The sequence below is a fragment of the Heliangelus exortis genome, chromosome 4, assembly GCF_036169615.1.
Source record: "Heliangelus exortis chromosome 4, bHelExo1.hap1, whole genome shotgun sequence".
Taxonomy (NCBI): domain Eukaryota; kingdom Metazoa; phylum Chordata; class Aves; order Apodiformes; family Trochilidae; genus Heliangelus; species Heliangelus exortis.
In genome coordinates, this window is record NC_092425.1 from 11,560,778 (window position 1) to 11,584,236 (window position 23,459).

Below are 23,459 nucleotides of genomic sequence, written 5' to 3' on the forward strand. Positions count from 1 at the left end.
TAGTTATTTGAATACCATTTTCCCAGCCTTGCAGGTCATCTCATTGAATGTGGTGCTCAATGTACAGGTGGAATATTCACTGACTGGCATGCAGTACCAGACTGGTAGGTAGCCATAGCAGCAGCATGTATTTCTGTAGTGGCACAAAGATGAGGTTTCTTCCTGTATTTCTGCTGTGAAAACTGCTTTGACTTTTTTCTTTTGAGGGAGGCAATATGAGCCTATTTATTCTTGTACCTTAACACTACTCTTCTAAGAGGTCTGTTCTCCCTATTACAATCTTCCTTCCTGCTGTATTGGGGCTTTCTTTTTACAAATTATCTGCTTCTTAGGTTAGTAAAAATTTAACCCCTTGTTTTTTGTTTTTTTTTTTTCTTTTAGCTTATTTTCTCTGTTTCCTTTTTTATAGTGTGCTTTTTAGAAAGACTTGTTACTGTCTTTCACGTATGATTGTAATGAAAAAAGACAAAATGCATATTTTGGTTGCTTTTCTGTCGATCTCCAGTTAGATGAGAGGTGCCTACTGTTAAATCACACACTTAGTCCTTTCAAAATGTGTGTGTATCTTGTGTTCTGAGATACTAAATTAGACTTCCACGTAGATGCCTGCTGCCTGCTGAGAAGTTCCACAAGGAAGGACTAATGTAGCTTGCTTTTGACCAGTTTTTTTTAATTTAAGAGTAGCTTAAAAGTAATAATTGCACATTTTTTTTGTACAGGATGAGTGATCCTGGCTGCAGTTTATTTCTATTTTCCTTGGGATAGAAGTGAGGAATCTTGTCCTGTGCAGTGTTATGAGAAAGGCAGAGGGAGAGATGCAGGAGAGAAGGGTTTTTTTCATGAGATGTGTTCCTGTTCCCAGGGTGACCCCGGGAAGCAGATCCAGGTAGATGAACCAGCAGGACACTGCTTGTGCCCTGCAATCTGAGAAGCAGCTTCCCTGAGTTAGTTCCCTAGGGCTGCCAATTTTTTTTTTCTCCTGCTGGTAGTTACTGTTTCTTATTCAGTGCCTGATTCTGGGAGGTATATTCTTCTTTTCTGAGCTCCTGAACACTGCTGATTCACAGGTGAAGGCACATAAGGCACTGAAAGAAATAGGGTCAGACTTTTCTTTTCACCTGTTAAAAGGCTGCTAGCCCTGAACAAGCTGCACTCACTTTTAAGTGTTGTGTTCAGTGGGAAATCAGATGAAAGGGTTTATAGTAACATGACACTTTGTTTGGTTTGAAAATTTATAACTGCTAATCCTATTCCTATTCTGCTGTATCTTGTGATGATTTTATTATGTATTATGAAACCTCTTAAAATATCCTGTAGCTGGGACTCCAAAATGCCTTGCTTTATAAAAAAATTAAAAGAATAATACTACTTTTCTTACTAAAATGCCTGGTAGCTCTTTATTTTTAAGGATCTTTCTGTCAGAAATGGCAGTCTGGTTAAAAAAAAAAAAAAAAAAAAGAAATTTGGCTGTATTAAATGATGAGCTACTGGAGCAGGAGGAGCGAATTTCACAGAAAAGTATATGGACATGTGTAGCTCATACTCTGTGTGTGTATATAAAAATTGCATAACTGTGTCTAAAATCATAGTCTTGTGGCTTAAAGCTGACTGGTGCTGAATGAATACTAAAGAATCTGGAAGGTTAGCACCCAGTACTACCCCTTATCCATCTGCACATGAGCTTCTGAACCGTGCATGATTGTCTATTTGCTAATACAGCAGTAATTTGTTTACCTTCTGGTTAAGTCTGCTAAAGAATTAATCACCATTCTTTAAAACTAGTGGTTTTGTTTGCAAATTGAAAAAGTCTCAGGCATTTGATTGGTGAAATTTTTTAATAAAAGTATGTTATGTGAAGACTCTATGACAAACTCCTAAAGCTAGTCAGAAAAAAAGCAAAATAATGTGAGAGCTTTAATTTTATATTTGTAGATACAAAATGCAAGACTCACTAAAGTGGACTTATGGTTTAGCACATCAGTTTGGAATATGGGGGGAGGAGGGAGGGAAGGAGATCTGTTAGAAAGCTTTACGGTTTCCCTTCCCCCCCATAAATAGCTGGTTATAATATTTAGGCCCAAGTGCATGAAGGGGAAATATGAAAGCTTTTGAGCTGCAAAAATGCATTTTTGATTGATTAGCTTAGTAGTAACCAGCTGACTCCCTAAGTTAAAGAGACTTGATGGGTTTGTTTTTTGTTATGTTCAGCCTGAATTTGTTTTCAATGTATGCAGGTAGTGCCTTGCATAACACAGAATAGTGTTAGGATAATTCATAATTCCAGTCATGACAAAAATGTGTTATCTGCTGTCACCAGCATTACTTGTATTGCCAGTAAGTCAACAGAGGTCTGACAGAGTTTGAAGAAGTGACTTGACTATAGTCTATTAATGATTTCTGCCTAATTTAGGAAAAGCTGTGTTTTTAGCAGTCTGCTGAAGGTGTGTGTAATTTAGATATCAGGAAGCTACAGTATCCATGATATATAATAAATCCAAAAGAGACCAACAAAGTCAGTAAACGTGGGAGGAATAAGCCAAATCAAATCTGTGTGTGTCATTAAGGTGCCTTTCAAATCAGAGTTTCTTGCTGCCTTGAGCACCTTTCCCTTATGGTTCCACTCTGCCAACAGTAATGGGACCTTCACAACATTTATGCAGCAGTTCTCTAGTGGCTAAACACTAGAGGGCAATCTCTGTCTTTTCCTCACGTCCTGTTGCAGAGGATGTTTGGTTATCATCAGATTCAGGTAATTTTTTTTTTCTATGTTTGTTTTGGTTTTTTTCCCCAAGAACAGTAGTCCATGTTGCTCTTCTATGTTTGGCTGCTGATGGGTATGAGTTTTTCTAATTTTTAAACAAAAAATGAAGTGATCAAATTTTAGGTTTATAAACATTATTTGTCTATAGTTTGTGCATAAGGAAAAATAACTATGTAAACAAGAGCAACTTAAATTAAACTGAGTAAAGCCAGAGTCAACGCTCACATTCCATACAAATGTTTGAGTCTCGTTGAGTATTGAGGCACTGGATTGGACCCACTTCATTAATCCAACATAGGGTTTTTTTTCATTTTTTGTAGGTTTTTGGGGTTTGTGGGGTTTTTTTCTATTTTTGATTTTCTTGAAGTGTTTGTTTCTTGAAGTGTCTGATGTAGATCACTTCTGGGAACTCAGTTGCACTGCAGAAGTTAGCTTTAAGTCTCAGGAATGCTCCTGTGGGTATATTGTGGCAATGGAATGGTTAGCTATTAAAACCTAAGCTGTTTTTCCTTTCTTGTCTTGGTAAAATAAGTTTTTAATGTAAAACAAGTAAAGTGCATGTTCCAGCTCATGACTTTGAGTTACTGTAGTTGATAAGTCAGATACAGCTGATTTCTGTCTGCTGACCTAAGGCACTGGGGTTTTTCTAATTGTTCTGGGTGTCTCTCCTTAATGGGTTTGACTTAAAGGCAGGAATCTTGAACCTGAGAGTTTAGTCCAGTTTTCACAAAAACAGGCAGACAGGCATGGAATAAATGCTATTTGCTTTTCCAGGGTGAGAGAGGAAAGTTGCTTGACTCAAATCTTCCGTGGTTTCTCTGATGTTTAGAGGAGAAAATGCAATAAACAGTTCACCATTTAGAGAAGACTAATGTGTATTCTTAGATGGCTGATTTTAAGTAAATGCTATCAAAACAGCCATTTATTCCTTTTTTTTGTTATTTCTATAGTAATATATGTTAGCACATGGTCAGAAGAAGGCATAATACATGCTGCTCCCTATGCAATGTCTTGTGTGCAGCATTCAGTAGGGAATTAACACTATGTCAAAATGAACCATGATGCTAGAACTAAAATAATAATGCACAGCTCTGTGTTTAATCTCATTTAAGCCCAGACATTGATCTTTCTTACTATTATTTAGTGCCAGTGGGTGATTAGTACATTGTTTTGTTTTGTTTTGAAATACAGGAGAGAATAAACTAATGCTGATCAGTAGAGTAATCATTTTGAGGAGATGATAAACACTGACATTTTGTACACATTGTGTACAGTGGTTGAGACTGCATAATCCTCTGGCCTGGGATGACCAAAAGGGTAAGTTTATAGTTGGAGTCTCTTAAGGGCTGGATCCAGGTTGCTTAATTTGGGACTTAAACAGAATCCAGCATGCAAGTCCCAGTTAGCAATGTGTCCTGGTTTGAGCCAGGATAAAGGTGATTTTCTGTGCCTTTTTCTCTGTAACATCATCTATTCCAGGCAGCTGAAAACACCAGGCAGGCTGTCTGATTGGCCTGGAATTATCTAGGTATTAAGAGTTTACAGACAATGCATACTCTGACATGCTCTAGTCAGAGGAGATAAGTGATGCAATCAAGAATTTTTGCCTTAACTGGAGTTGCAGTAAAAGTTAGGAAACATGTTGGTATATATATATATATACCTTACTCCTGTTTGTGCTTATGACACGTCATAATGTGTCATATGCCTGACACATGTAAGCAGTTTTGAACTGGATGTATAAACTCTGACAGAAATGGGAGCAGTTTCTACTTTTTTGCCTAGTAGCACTGCAGTTAAAATACTCACTTGGGGGTTGAGAAGCTGAGCATAGAGCTCTCCTCAGTGTGACATTCATCAATGTCCCAGGAAGCTGCATTAGCTGTAAAGGTCCAAGTTCATACCACAGCCTGCTTGGGCTCTGGTTGGACCCTGCTGCATGCATTGCTGTGGCTTTTTTGGGGTTTTGTTTGCAGTCTCGGGGCATCTTCCCCTGCAAATAAACATGCAACACAAGCTGTCCCATCTTTTGTTGCCTGTCTAACAGTAGTGACCAGAATGAGATACTTGAGGGATTTGGCAACTTATGGGGGAAGAAATACCCAATTTATCTTAGACAATGTCTTTCTCCCTGAGCAAACCAGGACCCAATAGTGATCCTGGATTTTACATTTTTTGTGATGCAAATTATGTAAAACTGTCTTCATAGACATTGAATATTGTGTTGTCCCAGAGTAGAGAGAGACCCCTGCTTCTGAGAGCCAATACTGAAGAAAAAGCAGCATTTTACATAGGAAAAATTATTACAAGAGTAAGTTGGGGTCAGGCCAAGAACTGATGAGACACTTGGTTTCAGAGCACTGCTTCCTATTAGAGTGGAACTGCAGCTGTAGGTGGCTGATGACAAGGAGACTTCAGTAAATAGTTTTGGAACTTCACTGCTGCCGTGCTGTGGTCAGTAAGGACCTGCAGGAACTCTTAACTCCTTACCTAGCCCCAACTTGGAGGGAGTTTCTGCAGTCTAAACTTAGCTTGGATTCAATCAGTGCTCTGGTTTACTAATGGTTATAATGTATTTATTGTTACATTCCAAAACCACAATCTGAAACAGATGTTTTGATAACAGAATGGTAGCTCTTCCACAAACTGATGTTACTTTTGTATTTTAACTCTGTATTAATATAACCACTCAAAAAAAAAAAAAAAAACCAAAAGCAAAAGTTTTAAAAGTAGTACTTTCATTTAACTCTAGTATTTAATTAAATTATGATAGGGTAATTAATTAGAGTTCATTTTAGTAGTTTCCTTTCAGAATTGTTTACATAACTTAATATTGCCCCATCCAACTAGGGAATTTTATTATTAAATTGGTGCAGGTTTTTTGTTATTAATGGGTTCCACTTGGCCACTGTGCTGCTTTGAATGCTGTGACTGTAGCTACTGCCAGAGTTCAAGGTCACAGTTGTGTGGTTTAGCTGCTCTGCTACACTGTACAAAATTCCATCCTAGGTGTGGGTTATGAGCAACATAAAACTTGCCTGTTAAGGGGCAGATGTCACATGTTGTGTAGTCTATCAGTAACACCCACCACTGAACTGGGCAAAGAGTTACTTTCAGTGGAGGTGCTGATGAAGTTGATAGTGTGATCATAGTTCCTGTGGTATGTGCTAGAATACCCTATCCAGGTAGCTACTGCTGCTTTAATGGTTTAAGAAGCTGCCATTTTAGCCACACCACCCAAGCTGCAGAAGACAAAGACAGGGACTGGAAAAAGAAAGAGTGGCCCACTGGAGAAGAGCAGGTTTAAGATGATCTGAAGAACCTGAAAGTGCACAAATCCATGGGACTTAATGAGATCTTTCCATGGCTTCTGAGGGAACTTGTGGATTAAGTTGCAGAGTCATTTCTCATCATATTTGAGAAGCTGTGGGAGTCTGGTGAAGTTCCCACTGACTGGAAAAAAAATCCCAAAATAAATGTTTTCAAAAAGAAAAAAGGAAGACCTGGGTAACTTCAGGACAGTCACTCCTGTCCTGTCCTTCTCCATTGAGTGTGGAGAAGGAGTTGGCTGGCTGGTCACACGTGAAGGGTGAAGGTTAATGGCTCAATGTCCAAATGGTGACCAGTGACAAGTGGTGTTCCTCAAGGCTCAGTACAGGCACTGATGCTGTTTAACATCTTAGTCAGAGACAGTGGCATGGAGTGCACCATCAGCAGATTTGCTGACAACACCAATCTGTGTGGTGTGGTTTGCATTCTGGAGGGAAGGGTGTTCATCCAGAGGGACCTTGAAAGGCTTGAGAGGTGGTCCCATGCTAACCTCATGAAGTTCAGTAGAAGGCCAAGTGCAAGGTACTGCACCTGGGTCAGGACAGTTCTGAGCATAAATACAGGTTGGGTGGAGTAAAGATTGAGAACAGCCTTGAACAAGGACTTGGGGGTGCTGGTTGATGGGATGCTCAACATGCGCTGGCTGTGTGCCAAGCATATTCTGTGCTGCATCAAAAGAAATTTGGCCAGCGGGTTGAGGCAGGTGATTCCCTCCTCTACTCCGCTCTCGTGAGACCCCAGCTGGAGTATTGGGTCCAGTTTTGGAGCCTCCAACACAAGAAGGTCATGGAACTGTTGGAGAAAGTCCAGAGGAGGTGCATGAAGATGATCAGAAGGCTGGAACACCTCTCCTTTGAAGACAGGCTGAGAGAGTTGGGGGTTGTTCAGCCTGGAGAAGAGAAGCCTCTGGAGAGACCTTCCAGTAACTTTTTAGTACTTGAAGGGACCTACAGGAAAGCTGGGGAGGGCCTGTTTACAAATGTGTATATTGGTAGTATGAGGAAGAATGGTTTCAAGCAGAAAGAGGGTAGGTTTATGTTAGGTATTAGGAATTAATTCTTTGGTGTGAGGTTTGTGAGACACTGGCACAGGTTGCCATGGGAAGTTGTGGCTGCCTCATCCTTGGAAACTTTCAAGGCCAGGCTGGATGGGGCTTTGAGTAATCTGGTCTAGTGGAAGGTGTCCCTGCTCATGCAGCGAGGTTGGAACTGGATGATGTTTAAGGTCCGTTCCAACCCAATCCATTCTGTGACTGAATCATACCGTAGGGGTGACTTATCCCAGTTTGTTTCCAAGGTGAAAATTAATTTTAAGTCATGTCTTTTAGCAATATAGAAAAACAATTTTTTATGTTATTATAAATACATATATTAAAAATAAGTTTCATGCATTGGTAAAATACCTTATTGGAATCTACTATGAGGTAGTATAGGATGTAGGTATTTTCCCAGCCATCCATTTACAACACAGGTGGAATCCAGGGACTTCTTGCTGAATTCACTGCACCTCTTTGTTTTGAGTTGTTACCAAGTGAGGGAAGCTTTCAGAGCTAATGTGAGCTGGGAAAAAAGCTCATCTGTGACTGACTGAGCATTCTGCAGAGTTTATTCTGCAGTGTTAGACCTTGAGGAGGAATCATCCCTCATGCTTAGCTCAGATGAAGGTAAAAAGTGTTCCCCTGCTGTCTTCACTAGCTGTTGAAACAGACTGACAATGGAAGAGATGACCAAAGAGTAAGTTACTGATGGTAGATTTCTTTTCATTGACCTTCTGAGTTGTGGATTTCAGAATGTTTTAAATATAAGCGAAAATTTACTCTTATTTTTCCAAATGCTGGGACCCGCTGGTGTCCAGTCTCAGCACACCTTTCCTAGGACTTGTTCTTCCCCTTTGTTCTTTTGTTGTTTTATTTTTGTTTTGTTGGGGGGTCTGTGTCTATGTGTTAAACTGTCTCCTCCATGCAAGCTTTGGCTCAACATTTTGCTGCAAGTAGCTGGGTGTCTTATGTAGCAAATATTTATCAACCTTAGAGGTTATTTAGAAGCTGTTGGGGCAAATACATTTGTACCTTTATAGTCCCCTTCCAGCTACTCTGTGGCACAAAAAAATTAATGTGGAATAGCTTCTACAAAAAATTATTGATTCCATTAAATTCTTTGTATTCATTGGGGGGGGGTTGCAGGTTTTTTTGTTGTTGTTTTGGATTGGTTGAGGGTTTTTTTGTTTGTTTGTTTTTTGGGTTTTGGTTTTTTTTTTTTTCTTTAGTGGTTTAAATAGTTGCCAGGACGAATTTGCAATCTTTACTGATTTTGTCATAGGCTTTTCTAGGTGTCCTCCAGCTACCATACTTTCCAGATTTTGTACACTAGCAGTACTAAAGTTGCTGATCTCTGGTAGGAGGGCTTGTCTCTTAATCCTGTTTTTAAATAACGGGGTTATATTTGAAGCTTCCCCATGATAACGAATCTCTTCAGACTCCCATGAACTTTTACAAATGTCACTTAAAAGTTCACTGGTTTCTTTGCTTACTTCCTTCAAAACTTTGTGGATTTATGTTATACAAACTATGTTAATCTAACCTTTGCTGATAACCAGTTTGGTTGTATATTCAGCATGTCGTTCTTACTGTCACCCAGAAATAATTAATTTCAGGGATGAACTGATTTTAAGTCCTATGAAGGACTGAAGGTCATTGACTTTAATGAGAATGGTAACGTTCACCACCTTCCATTGGGATTCTTTTAAAACAGTTTTTGCTTTTCCTTAACTCCTCTTCTTGTGTCTCTGGGACACTTTCCTTGCACTAATCTCAAGCTTCCTGTGAGAGGCGAGTGAGACAGGTAGCATTGTTTGAAGGATCTTAAGGCTCTATTTTAATTTTCAAGTACTTTTAAGTATTTTGTATTATTTTGTTCAGTTATTACTTTTGATGAAATTTTCTGTAAATATAAAACAAAAAACCTTTTAGCCAGGAAAGCAAATATTTAGGTTTCGTGCATATAGCCCTGAAAATTCTGCCCTGCTACTGTAATGGCCAACACGTGCTTTTTACTAAGAGGTATTTGGTCACTCCTGTGGGAATGTGAGAAGTATTTTCACTTACAAATCTGTCTATAATTTTCCATTTTACTGCTTGTCTTTGTGCTATACCCCTGTTCATCCTATCCTGGTTGCTTTGGGCTGAAGTTCTTAACTTTGATGTATCTTTCTGTTTTCTAATTGTAGCTTTTCTATATGTGATTCATTATTAACATCTGAAACTGTCCATAGTAGGTGTGATTATTCCTGTTTCCTACTTCCCTCCTCTATGAGGCTTCCAGAAGAGTCTGTTCTTCCAGCTTTGACTGCCCTTTGACAAATCCAGAGGATGTATTCACCTCTTTGCCTTCATGCTGTGTGTGCTGGGTTGCTGTAGCCAAACTGGGCTAGAATTAGCAGCTGTGGTTTTTCATCTGAGTTTACCTCTTTAATCATAGTCATCTAATTCTTTAACCTTCTTTTTATTTTAACCATATCTCTTAGTTTCATCCTCTATTCTGTGCCCCACTGTCTGATACTGTTGGTATCTGTTGTTATATATTCACTCCTTTGCCAGGCAATCTGCTTATTATTTTGGCTGGGTAGCTTGTTCAGTGCTTTTTGCTGTGTATGTTTCTGCAGAAACAACTGGGTATTTTATACCTCTTGATCAATTTTATTTAGCTAATCATTATCACTAAATTCTGGTATGTTTTTACTCTTTTTTTCTGTTCATTTTCTGTTTGTACTTATATGGGTTTTTTTCAATGTCTTTCACATTTTAGGCACAACATAGGCTTTCCCATTGTAGAATGTTCCTCTGAAGGAGACTTTATTCTTTCTAAACCACCAGACACAGGGGGACTGATCTCTTTTGGCACTGTAGCTGAGCAGTTGGTGTATGAACTGGGCAATCCTCAGCGCTATCTTTTACCAGATGTCACATGTGACTTTTCTGAAGTTTCCATCACTGAAATTCCAGGTTAGTCCTCTTACATGTTATGAGGTCTGTTTCAATGAACTGGGTCATCAGATTAAAGCAGTTACTTTTCTTCTGTGTTTTCTCTGTGTATTTCTCATTAAATCAGGTCCTTAGAGTGGGATACTGTATTAAATTGATTTTTGGAAAGAGTTTTGCTTGACATTCCTTTAGAAATTTCAACTGTACTGTTATTTGTGATGCTTACTAACTAATTTAAATCTTTGATCACTACTCCTTTTGCATTTATTGTGTGCTTTGCATCTATCAAGTCTTTAAACCATGTTTTTCTTAGGCATTTAGTTGGAACATCTGAAGTGATACAAGTGTGCTTAGGTACAGGATTTTCCACCAGAGAATGCCTGTTCAAAAAAGTCTGTTTGCTATCCTCTCAACAGTTGCTAGACTAAAGATGAATATAATGGATGTTCTGGATTTAGCTTTAAAATCAAAGCAAAACAAAGCAAAAAAAACCCCAGGCTTAACAGATTTGAAGATCTGTAAATTGGGTAAGACAGCTTGAAAAAATACTTAGCTACAGTTATTTGAAGTTCATTTTTTACTGCTCTGATACTTGAAATCTTTTTTCATTCTAATGGAACTTATCTATGACAGTATGCCAAGTATCTTTATAAAACTTAGAACAATTGAAATCTCAATTTATAAACTTTCTGTGATAAAACTCAAAACACCAAATCATCAAAAATGTTTCACTTCAGTAAAAAAAGTACCATAAAATTGTACAGTAAACCTTCTGCTCACGCAGCACAACCAAATGGCAGTCTGATAAGGCCAGCTTGCTGCTCTTAGCCACCAGTCTTTTTTTTTTTTAAAAAAAAAAACCCTAACCTTCCTATGAACTTTTAGCTTGCAAATGACCCGATATGACATGTTTGAACTTCAAATGAACTTTCACATGAACTTTCAGTTAGCCCTCCTAGAAATATAGCAGATGGAAAATAGGCAGATTTCTTAAATATTTTTAGTTTGAAGTGCTTTGACATGTACACCAGTAATGGGCAAGCTATCTGTTTACGTTTTTGCTGTTTGTTGCCAATTTTATTATCCTGCTGAATTACTTGCAGTGTTTGAACTGAGAGGTGCTTCTGTTTTCTGTTTGTCAATGGATGCTGTGCCTTTTGTTTTGCTGTGGTTTTTCATTTCTTTGTGTTGCCTCTTTATCTGAAACATGAAGCTCTTCCAGATCTTCATCCCATAGGCATATTGGTCTGTATTGAGTTAAATTAACCTTATGTGAATCTTGCAGAAAGAGTGGCAATGTTATTTGAGTGAGGTGTAAAATTTCTGCTTGTCACATTCACTTTTGCTGATAGGATCTCACTTGATCTCTTCAGAGTATTTGTGTAAAACTTTGGACTGCTTCCTAAATATTTGCAAGCATAGATTAGGGACAGGTGATCTACAGTGTAATTCTGTCTGTCTGACATGAAGTGCTCATCCTGCACTGCTGGCTATCAAGGGGTCACATCTATTATAACTCTCCATTGCAGCCTCGAGTCTGATGGTATGGCAGCACTTCTCTCCAATTTTATTTTGGCATTAATATTCCTAATACTGAACGTGATCGTTGCCCTGGAGCATACATTCAGACTGTTCTTTCTCTGTTATTGATAGGAATGCTATAAGTTAAGTTATCCCTTCACTTATTAAGCTATCAGTAAAAACCTCTCTCTGATTTCTCATCCTCCTTGTTGCTTTGCCACTTGAAGGACTGCAGTCCTCCCCAGCCAACTGCAGTAAATTGTATACTTTGTGTGTGTATGTGGAATAACTGGCTGCTAAGTGGAAAATAACTATTGAGTCTGAAGTCCTAAGACTGCTTTCTGTGTTAAGTATTTTTTCAGCATTCTATTAAAAAGGCTCCTTGAAGTAATAAATTTTAGTCAACAATTTGCTGTTTATATTTCTAAGGCAGAGAGGACTGTTTCGTGAAAGTGTCTGTATTCTGTGGCAGTGCAGCATTAATGATTTGCTTTTTAGTAAAGTGCATTTGCTTAATATGTACCATAGATTAATGTCTTTGAAGTTATATTGAGGAATCTTAAAATTTTTTTTTAACCTCTATAGGTTTTGATGGTGGGGCAGTGAAAGTTCTTGGAGCAAAAGGGTCGCCTCCTTCACCATTTTATAAGGTATTATCTCAATCTGTGGAGTGTAAATTGCCTGAAATAATTTGCTGAAACTTGTACTTTTAGTGAAATTGTGAAGTTTTGTGTTTCTTACTATGGTCTTCTAGGGATTGAAGTGTCCTGAATGGATACTATAGTAATACAGTTCTGATGAAGCTCCAGTAGGGCTCATTCCTTTTCTAATTTAAACTACTGCCAGAACTGACTTATGCAGAAGCAAGGTTGAAATCAGAAATTACCTGCTTAGCACAGCCATACTAAAAGTGAGTTAACCTAAGCAGGAAATTGTGCTAATATTTCTGTTTAAACAATGCAATATATGCCCGAGCACAATTTTTCTTAGAAATGTTTTCCTGCATTTAAAAAATATTGCTGACACTTTTAAAACCAGTTTTATATAAGACAGAATTTCAGTTTTTAAAGACAGAGTATTCAGAGATAATAATAATAATGCCACATCAGGCTTGGTTTTGGTGAGTTGTAAAGTAAGAATAGAAGAGTTCTCTAAAAGCTCCATAACTGAAGCATACTGACAAACTGTTTATAGAATCCAGTAGTATACCACAGGTCACTTTCCACGTGTATTTAGTAAGTTTTTAATTTCTGTCAGCTTTCTAATAATCTAGTATTCACATTTCTATTTGCCTTATGAGAAAGGAGCTTGGTGTTTTAAAAGTATTGTAGGAATGTAGTGTGAACATTACTTTCTCTAAATTGTCACCTAATATAATGAAACATTCTTTTTTGTTGTTCTGTTTTCACAGGCAACCTACAATTTCAATACATTATTGTACTGAAATGAAATTCCTCAAAATTTTAATTTTTAGTTCAAGAGTTCCAGTTCCAGACAAAAAATTTCCCCTTTCTAAGTGATCTGCGTATGCATTATCTGCATCTCAGAAAAACTCTTTTTCATCTGAAACTGTATTTTTTTGTTTGAGAAAGCAACATAATCTTAAATTTTAAATTAGAAGCATATTTCTAAAAGATGTTTAGTTTTTAAAATAAGGCTTACAGTTTAATTGATGTTACTGATGGAGAAGTCAATGTAGAAGTAATTCCTAAATATTACATGGTATGAAGAGCATATTTTTGTACAAAAAATAATTCCATCAATCAAATTATAACTATGAGAATGCTCTTACTCTTCCTGCAATTAATAGTGGCACCTGATATGGGCAAATACAGAAGGCAGGGCATGTGCAAAGCAGGAAATACAATATTGAATTTTTGCATTTGATTTTTAAAATTCTGCTTAGCATATAGATAATTATTGTCAGATAGCATTTGTAGCATATTAGTACTGAATACAGTGTGATTTCATAATCTCTTTCTTGTTAGGTAAATGCTACTTACCTTGATGGCTTCAGAGCTACTGCTGTCTGTCCAGTGGGAGGTCCAAAGGCAGTACAGAAAGGAAAACTCACTGCAGAAAGTATTCTGAAAAGGTTGGTGTCTGAGTCTTGGGAGGGGTTTTGGCATTTTTTTTTTTTTTTTTTTTTTTTTTCCCCAAGATGATGAAACTAGAACTGGCCACCTTGTAAGAACCCTAGGAGATTGTAATATTCCAGCTGGGAGGAGATTTCAAGGCTTAAGTAGCCTGTTTAGGAAACAGGTTACTTTTTCAGCAGTTTCTAACATATAACTACACTTCAGCTACATTTGATAAAGTGGGAAAGGTCTCAATTATTTTTGAAAATAGATGGCTGGACAGCAGGAAGAAAAATAAATTGATGGGTAAAAAGCTGTGATTCAGGTTTAGATTAATTAGGTGCCAGAGAGAATCCCATTTAAAACTACTTTTTCCTGATTTTCCCAGAACTTTTTAGCAAAAGTGTCAGTGCTATGAAATGCAGGCAGTTTACCAACTTTGTGTGTTAAACAAAATTATCTTAATATCTTGTAAAATGTGACTGATTATTTTGTTTGCTAGAAGAATTTTAAAATTGCAAGACAGCCTGATAAACCTTTAGTCTCATTGTTGTGCCCCAGAATATTTGGGCGAGGAGGGATTCCTCTTAAATATAGTCCCAAGAAGTCTCTGAGCACTTATTCCAGTAGCCCCAGTTGTTCTGGTTAGGAGATATAGCTCCTAACCTAAAACACAAGTTTTTCTGTGGACTGAGAGTGTTTTCTTGCTCATGTGCTCATGTACAGCACTTTAACCAAATGGAGGAGCCTGTCTGACTTCCCTCCAGAGACACAGCAGATGAGAGTGGGCTGATACAGGATGTGTAATCAAGCTATGGAATCCCTTTTTTGGAGTGGTATAAATGCTATGTGTCCAAGAGATACTCATAAAACTAGTGAAGCAAAAAGAAACCTTCAAGAGCTGTTAAATACAAAGATGCAGGGATTTGAAGTCTCTGAAAAGCAACGTTATGGAAGCCAGGAAACAACCCATAATGGTATATTTTCCCTGTCATGTTTGCTCCTGGACATAATTTCAGACTGGACTACATGAATCTTTTGTTTGACTGAAACTGCTTGTGGTGCTGTTGCTTCTGTAGCCACAAGAAAATTACTTGAGCCTGCTTACTCTGCTGTCCTGAGTAATTTTGAGAAGAGAGCAGATGTAAGATAGCCAGGACTGGTTAACTGGCATGAGAAGTGGCCTCTAGCCTCTGTGGCATGCCCAGAGCAGCTGCTTTTTTTTTCTTCATTAAAAATCACAAAATACAGTATTGCCCATCAATCAATTCTCCATCTCAAACAAAGTCTTCAACAGCTTAATGTGTGTGGAATTGTTTACTCAGCATGTTTAAAAGATTTTGTATATCAGCCCACATATAGAATAAGAGTTAAGCTATGCTGATCACTGTCAGAGAATGCTCTACCAGCAACTGCATCTCGTAGGCAGCTCCGAATTCAGGTTTGCACAAATTCCTCTTGCAAGAGAATTTCTTTAAGGATGTGATCTTTTGAGTGGTCAGCTTCCAGTCTAGTCTAGATTAAATTCTTCCCTGGAGTCTCTAGTGACAACAGGTACAGAATAAGTTGCACAAATTTGAGGTGCTTCAATTGTACAGGTCAGATAAGTTGGCAGCCAAAGACATAAAGCAGTTTGGGCAGCTTGTGACATGACTTCTTTTTGCTTCTTTCTTCCATGTATCTCCATTATTTGCTTGTTCATTTTTGAAAGCAGGAGATATTTGACAGTAGGTGTGTGGAAAACACTCTTTAGAGTAGTCTTTGGTATCCTTTTAGTTTTGGTGATCTCTGTTGCATTACCAGACATGTGAAATGACTAAAAATTTTCCACAGAATATTTTTTGAACTTTGGTATATCATAGTAATATTTGTAGATAAATAACTTAAAATACCTTACTGCAGGCATGCTTTTACAAATTAGGATACCTTAAATCAAGTATCTGTCCTTTTTGTGATCATCAAAGGAAAGATTACTTCATTTGTGGTGTGTGGATCACCTTCATCTGTTTATAGCAAGATGATTGGTATTACTGGAAGGAAGATTGTTGAGAAAAAAGTTTAGGTGCTTCAGAGTTTAACTTATTTTTCCAATCCCCAATGTGTTAATAAATAGTACTATTTTTAATGATTGGATTATTTTAAAACTTTTTAACTTTTTTAACAGCATTTTAAATTTATTTTGGACTTCATATTATTTTTATTTTTAAATATAGAAGTAATTTTCAGTTCTGGTGCTTGAGAGTTGGGCTGTTTTCTAAGAGATATTGCTAATAGCCTATTTAATCCAGATCTAATTATTTTTCAAAACCCAGTATTAATTCCTGTCTCTCTTAAAGCAGTGTGTTCTTTCACAGTGTATAAAAATAAGTTATAATAATAACTTTCATCCTCATTATTAATCATGAATGGACAAGCCTGGCACTCTTGATACCGTGGGCTTTTGGTGGAAATATCCTTATAGGAAGAGCTTGAGATTTCAGTGCCAGACTGGAAGCATGAGAAACAAAGAAAAGTTCTCTTTAAAAACTTTATCTACTTTTTGGTATTTGAGTCATATGTTCATTAATCCAAAATAAATACCTCTAAGGTTGAAATAAAAATTCCATCTTCAGTTTGATTTTACTTCATTGATTCCTGTGATATTAATAATAGGTTAGTTTCCTTTTTATTTATTGGTAGTTCATTGTGCCTTACAGCAGGAACAGTTAAGAACTGAATTACTAGTATGAAAATGAGGAAGAGATTGCATATGCAATAATCACATTTCAAGCTGTATTTGTTTTGAAGATAAAAGTAAGAGCTGATACTAATTTATTTGCCTTTGCCTGTCGTCTTTCACATAACTTGAATAAACAAAAGGCTCAATTTGAAACCTAGGGATATATTCAGAGGCATAACTCCCTTGTCAGTAATTGCTTTATTTGTAGTATTCAGATATATTTGTTTAGTGTAAAGTAATTCCTAGTCCAGTTTCCATGGCAGAGCTAACTCCTGTGGAACACACAGGGTTACTTCAGATGAGAAGATAACCTTTTTGAGGCAGTTTACTAATAAAAAAATCATTTGTTGCAGGACTCGCCTTATTTTCAGTCAGCTTGGGTATGAAGATTACAGTGCAGTTAACATACAGGTTTTAGGGTCTGAAGATACATATGGACCTCATGCTAGAAGGAGTATAGATGGTGTAAGTATTCAGTGGAGTGTTCTTAAACTTTTACTGACCTCTCTTAATCTCTCGATGTTATCTTTTCTACAACTTTTAAGGAAGTCACTATCCTCTAGGGAATTTCACCCTGTCATCTTGCAAAGAATTCAGTGTCACTACTTAGTGTACAAAATTAACACTGACAAGGTCCTTACAGTATTGTGTCTACCAGAGCACTGATATGAAAACTTATGAAAATTATGTTGTAGCCTCTTGTTTCTGTTCATCTAAAGAAATACCATGTCATAAAAGTTCCTGTGATGTAGATTTAAATTGTGTTAGCCAAAAGACCACATTATAAAGGCTGCAGAGTCAGGAAATGGAAGAATTGTTGTTACCAGTGCAACTTTAAGATTGTGTAACAGTCTTCAGCTATGTAACTCTGCATCATATTTTGTTACTTTATGAATTCATATATAACAACGTGAATTATGGCCACAGCCACTGCAGCTGTGATATCAGTGGTCTGTTTTCCTTATCTAGAATATAAAACTCCTTTTTAAATGAAAAAGAATGTAAATCTTGTCCTCATTACGTGCATTTAATTATTTAGCTAGCTTTGTTTGTTCCAAAACAGTAGCATCTGATTCATCAGTGGCAGTCTTGCAGAACTCTTAAGGTATGTATGGCAAAAATCAGCTCTGAGTTTTATCTGAGGAACTCCAACACTTAAAATAGCTGACATTTTGTACGTGTAGGAAATAGAAATGTGATGTGGTGAAGAACTGTGACCTTTTTACTACAGAAACCGATTTCTTAGAAATTGGGCAAGTTGCATCTACAGCTGTTCATTTTAGTGCTTGGGCTTCAGTTTCATTCCACACAGTAGTAAGGGTTGCTTCCTAATGAACCAGTTTTATAATGTGGTCTTCTTCCTTTTAGAGCCCTAAAACCTCCAATGATAACATTGTAGAATCAAAATTTTGAAACATAGGAGCAGATGGTCCAGATGTTGAATTTGTCTGTCTTCTGTACATAGAGAGTATTCTGTCTGGTTTTACAGAGTGAATAATAATTCTGAAAAAGAGCAGTTTCTTCTTCCATTTCACTCAGTTTGCCTTTTTTATGGTAGATGAAAATTTTTTTCCATGTGGTAAGGAATATTTGTAGTTTTTTCGTATTTCCAGCCTTAGTTCCCAGGTCTTAGAGTGAAAGTAAATAGAATGTTATCTCCATTCTTTGTGCTTCCCATGCATGCCTGAAATAGGATGTGAGAGCTGAGGCTGAAGTTCAGCAAATGGCTCTATTGCCTTCTCCCTTCACTCAGTTCCTCCAGCAGTGCAGAAAAAACTAACCAGAATTTTCATCTAGAAAAGCAGTCATAGTAACTTGAGAAAAAAGAGTAGGGCTTTTCTTTTATATTTAAAATACAAAGTCACTGAATGTTTAAGAACACATCTACCCATTGGGCCTTCAGTTAGGAATAATGTAGTCTCATAAATGCTCTTTCTTACTGTGTCTTTCCATACAAAATTAGACTTGGTTGTTTGGGTTGCAAATAACAGTGCTGAAAACCAGAACCATGCTTTGTTAGGCACTGTATTAACACATAAGGAAAACAGTTCTTACTTTGAAGATTCTACCATTTAAATTTAAAGAGGAGAAGCAAATGTGTATATGAATACCAAGACAGAATTATTTGAACAATATTTGGAGCTCTGTGTAGATACCTGGTGTGGCAGGACTCATTTGCAGACAGGTTTGCCAGGGTGGATGCAGACGTTTTGCCTTTGCATCTTTGAGATCTGTGTATCTGAGGCTTATGGAAGCCTTTGCACTGGAGTCTGAGTTTTGGCTGTTCCTGACAACAGAAAGTATCTTTGAGAAATCAAGATATGCTTCCCTTCTTTCTCAGTCTTCCCTGGCTGCTTCCCTGCTTGCTGCTTGCCACCCTGACAGCTTTACTTTGTCAGCAGCAGCCCAGCAGGAGCAAGAAAGGGACCTGAATCAGCACTGAGTAACCACAGTGGTGATTGATTTTTAGTTATCTCCTGCTTTGTGGTTTTCTGCTGGGGATGAAGAAGGGGTTAGGACGGTGTCACAGCATGAAGGGGTTTGTGATTAGGGAATACTGGATGTGTTTAATGCCAAAGGTACCATCAGGTATTAGATTTTGCTATATAAAAACTGTATGTGCTGTGTCACTTGGTTTCTTACTAACCTGCTGTTAACCAATGCACAACACATTATAAAGACTTGATGAAGTGTAACTTTGTTTTGCTATTTTTTTGTTTTAGCTATGATACTATAAATTACTTCAAAATAGCCTATATCTCCTGTTTTAATACTGGATTCACCAACTCCAAATTCAGCTTATTTCAGGATTCAGCTTATTAGTTTCATACACCACTGCATCTGGCATCTGAGGGCAAGGATTCAAACTTAGAACTTGAATGAAATGTTGAAAACACGATATAGTTGAGAACCAGGAAGCATATATGAATCAATGAGTATGTTTTCTGCAACAGTATTTTCTGTTAATTATTATTTGTATTAGTTTAATGAAAAGCATGTGTGGCATGGCTGCATATTTTCTGTGTAGCAACAATTTTCAAAACAATAGTTTAATTGCTTTCTTATTCATATTATCTTGATCAGGACATCTGTTTCTGTATTCATAGAAGGAAATTTCTGTCATCTCAGTGATACATGATCTGATAGAGTAACATAATCTCTTCTATCTTGTCTTTACTAAATTTTTATTTTAGGGTTTCCCTTCATGGGTATCAAGATAAACTAATGAAAATTCCAGTTGATTTTAAAGGATATCCTAGATGGTCATATTGTGGCAAGTATTTTCCAGGCTGGAAAATGGAGACAGAACCAAACTCTGTGTCTCCCTGTTGAGTATATCACACTTAGGAAAGAAAAAAGCAGTTATACTTATTATTACAGTACCTCAGAGTTACCTCTGTGTGGATATGCTACTACAGAAAAATCATCTTTCAACTTCATGAATGTTTAGGACTTAGACTTAAAAATACTAATCCCAGAAGAGCCTTCATTATTGGGTTTTAGCTGATCACCAGCTGGAAATTCAGGAAGTTCTCCTTGCTTGGTATAAGCTGACATAAGTGAGCTTGTTCATGTTGGGATTTTGCTGTGTATTTGAGTTGGAATAGAGGATTTAGTAGGCTGTTAACATAATGGTCTCTTTGGGATACTCTTACAGTGCCCAAAATGCTTGGTGCAGCATATTGTAACATGATGATAAACACCATTTCAGCAGCTGCCAGTTGGAAGTACATCCATGCTCCTGCATTGCTGAAGTTACTTAAATTCCTGAAATTGATTTAAGGTTTTTGAATGTTGACATGTTAAAGGGTATTGCTATTTGGGGAAAAAAAGAACTGTACACACACAAAAAAATAGTAGTTACATGCAAGGCTATGGAGCTTCAAAAGTTTGTATTCCATTTGGTGGTTTATGTAATTTTTTTAAAGAATGCAGCTTTACTGAAATATGAGCAATTAAAATAAGTAACTATAGACTTAGAAAATGTATTTAAAAATGGGTAATGTAGGAGTCCAGATCCAGCATGTAGTTTCTGAGCTTATCCTTAAAAAAAAATTTTTTTTAAAAGTTTGAAATGTTAATTATTAAAATTTTATGAGGGTGTGGAGGGTGTTTTGTTGTGATACTGTTAAATTTCCTAGAATTCTGAGTAAATAGGTGTATTGTTAGGTCTAATAATCCAGCATATTTTTTTAACTGTGTAACTGTAAACACTGCCAGCTGTGTAAATTGGCAATTGCTTCAAGTGATTTTAGACCTGATTTTGACTCCTAGTTCTTGAAATCATTGACACCCATTCAACTTAGGGTAATGAATAAACATCAAAACCCATGTCAAGATAGAAGAGATGTGGTTTTGTTTGACCTCAGTTTTGATTCACTTACTCTAACAATTGCCTGCATATAATATCAGCCTCAAGGTGTTTATCTTTTCTCTCCTATTTTTATCTGTTAAAGGAGAGATGCTATTGATGGGAAAAAGGTTCTTCTGTATTTTCAGTGTTAGGTAATGAAAAATTTGACTCCTTTAAGGAGTCGTTGCTCTATTCTTGTTCTCTGACCAAAAAAATGTGTTCTCTCTGCTCCACACCTCAACCCCTTTTTTTTGAAGTTGGAGCTCTTGAATTCTAGCAGCATCTGTGTCCTTCCCATCTGCTAAGTATTTAATCTCTGATATTTTCAGAACTCTCCCTGGTTTGTGTATTTGAAAAGAAATACACTTTTTGTTAAAAAATCTTCGAAAGTGTTACACCACGAGGAAAACTATTACTGTAAAATATTCTTCATGATTTTATGCACTATTGGGAAGCTATTAAATGCTTCAGAAATTATTATATGTAAGGAGGAACATTGGAATAAACTAAAATTGGTTATTTACTCATCTATATTAATATATATATATATATATATGGTATAGCAAACATCTGGCACAGATTGAGAAAGGCTTGAATCTTCCAAATATCCAGCTGTGATTTTCTTCCAGGAAAATGTCCTCTTTAGTGTCCTAAGTAGCTCTGCGTTCAATTTTCCTTTGCTTTTCTACATTTTTAGTGGAACAACTACCAAATCTACAAGAATTCTTTTTAGGTGGGGTATTTAGACAGTTGCAGAATCCTCCGAGCTATGTAGAATAACACAGAAAAACTCACCCTAAACATTGTTATGCTCTCCTGAAGTGCATCCTGTCCTGCTGACCTTAAAAGGGACATGAAAAATTCCTTGGGTGTCTTGTAGTCAGGCTCCTTTTCTTTGCATTTTATATTGGTTGATGTAAGCCAAGAAGTTCACGTAAAATTATCAAAGAACCTTTGGAAATTTTCTTTATGCTCATTAACAATAAAAACCTGACTTTCAGAGAGCTGACTGCTGGAGAAAGGAAATACTTTGCTGCAGAGCTTCATAGCTGAATTAAAGCTGTGCAAGAAACTCCTGACCAGTTGATTTTTGACATCTTGTGCAGTTCCTTTTTGTGTCTATGATGGAAATAATTGTCCTAAAGCACAAGGACAACCAAGAGACACTTAGGCACAGACCTGTATTTTAAGCAGGTTTGAATCTCTAAAAATGCTAAAGGTAAACTAAAAGTGGTACTTACTGGTGGATGCAAATTTTTAAATAAAAACAATCTTTTCCCTCAATGAGACCTAATTGTCACTCTAAGGCTTTTGCCAGTGTATTTATTCCAGTGGTAGATCTTACAGAAAATACATTTTTAGACAAGTAAAATCTTAACTGAGAGAGACTACTTTTCTGCAAGAGTGGGTATGTTGGTTGGCTATAGAGAAGGGAGCAGAATACTGGTCGAGTTTACCTTTAGAAGAGTGGTTGCTCTCTTCCATGGAAATGTGGTTGCTTTTACATGTTCTGTTCTCCCTTCTAACTCTCAAGGATGACGTTAGAATTATGCTCCATGAGCAGATGTGCTTATTTCTGATGAAAAGAGAAGGAAACCTGACTCTCTGGCTTGACCCTAAAGTATTCTCAGTGCAATTAGGAGGGAAGTTTGTTTGCCAATTCCACTGAAAGTGAAGCAGAGTATTTAGTTTCTTATATAGTACTGTTATAGTTATTTGAGGAGTGAGCATTAAACATTTCCATTAGATTTAACTTGAATACTGAGTGACAGTTATTTTTCATAAAATGAACTCAAATTCTGCCTCTAAGCTAATCTAATTTCTAACTTTTTGAAGCAGGGACCTCGGGAAGCTGTTATTTGGCTTGCTGTACACCATAAACAAAAAGAAGCTGTAGAAATCTTCTCCAGAGAGATTGCACCAGCTGGAACTGGAATGGGTAAATATTTAACATTTGATGTTTAACATTTAAGAATTTTAAAGCTTTTTGGTTAGGTTTGGTTTGGTTTTTTAACCTGAGCATTACTAGCACTAAAAGACCTAGTCATGTTCAGCTTCATTGCACTGTCCATAGTGAAATGTTAATTTTTGAAAAGGTATTTATGTTACATGTAGAAATGGCACCTGCAGACATTAGCAAAATTATGAAAGTTCTAAAAATCCACCTTTTGGTTCCTTGAAGAATTTCTTTCTATTGCTGCTACTGTCCTTTCCTGCCTTTTTCCCTTTTCCTCATTTGCGTTTTGTTTTCCTGCCCATGTTGTTATATTCTGTTTTACCATGTTATTAAAACTCTGTAATTTGATTAGACTTCACTGACAATAAACATTAAGAATATTATTCAGCTGGGAAAAAAAATATCATATTGTCTGCAGTTTATGAAGAGTTGTAATGTTTGAGGAATTTGAAGGTTTTTTCAGCATGTGGTTATCTGATGCTATAGCAAAGGATTTTTATAGATACTACTGTACTTCTGACTGCTTTAATGTGTAGCTGCTTGTGTAGGTAATTAGAACTTTTAAAATCAATTCAAAACTTTTTAATGCAATATTGCAGTGAGAATGCTAATGACCTGCATCTAGTCCTTTATCAGAGTGCATATTTAGTACCCAACTTAAATTCTGATCTTGCACTACGAAGTCTAAACTCAAGTTAATCTGACTTGAACATTTATTTTTGTATTAATATATAGTGCACTGCAACTATTATAACTTTTT

At 36.8% G+C, this 23,459-nt stretch overlaps 1 protein-coding gene across 4 annotated transcripts in view; it reads left to right on the forward strand.

Annotated features, from left to right (window-relative positions):
• Positions 1-23,459, forward strand: part of LOC139795847 (uncharacterized) — a 58,689-nt gene that overhangs the window by 9,004 nt on the left and 26,226 nt on the right. For 3 of the 4 annotated variants that reach the window (XR_011725720.1, XR_011725721.1, XM_071743017.1), the window contains exons 8-13: positions 27-104; positions 9,895-10,091; positions 12,177-12,241; positions 13,580-13,686; positions 16,742-16,853; positions 22,579-22,681. Coding sequence is in view for 2 of the 4 variants with exons in the window: in XM_071743017.1 (XP_071599118.1) it covers positions 27-104; positions 9,895-10,091; positions 12,177-12,241; positions 13,580-13,686; positions 16,742-16,853; positions 22,579-22,681 (662 nt within the window). In the remaining 2 variants the exon portion in view is untranslated. The remainder of the gene's footprint in view (positions 1-26; positions 105-9,894; positions 10,092-12,176; positions 12,242-13,579; positions 13,687-16,741; positions 16,854-22,578; positions 22,682-23,459) is intronic. The other variant, XM_071743018.1, reaches the window with a different exon arrangement.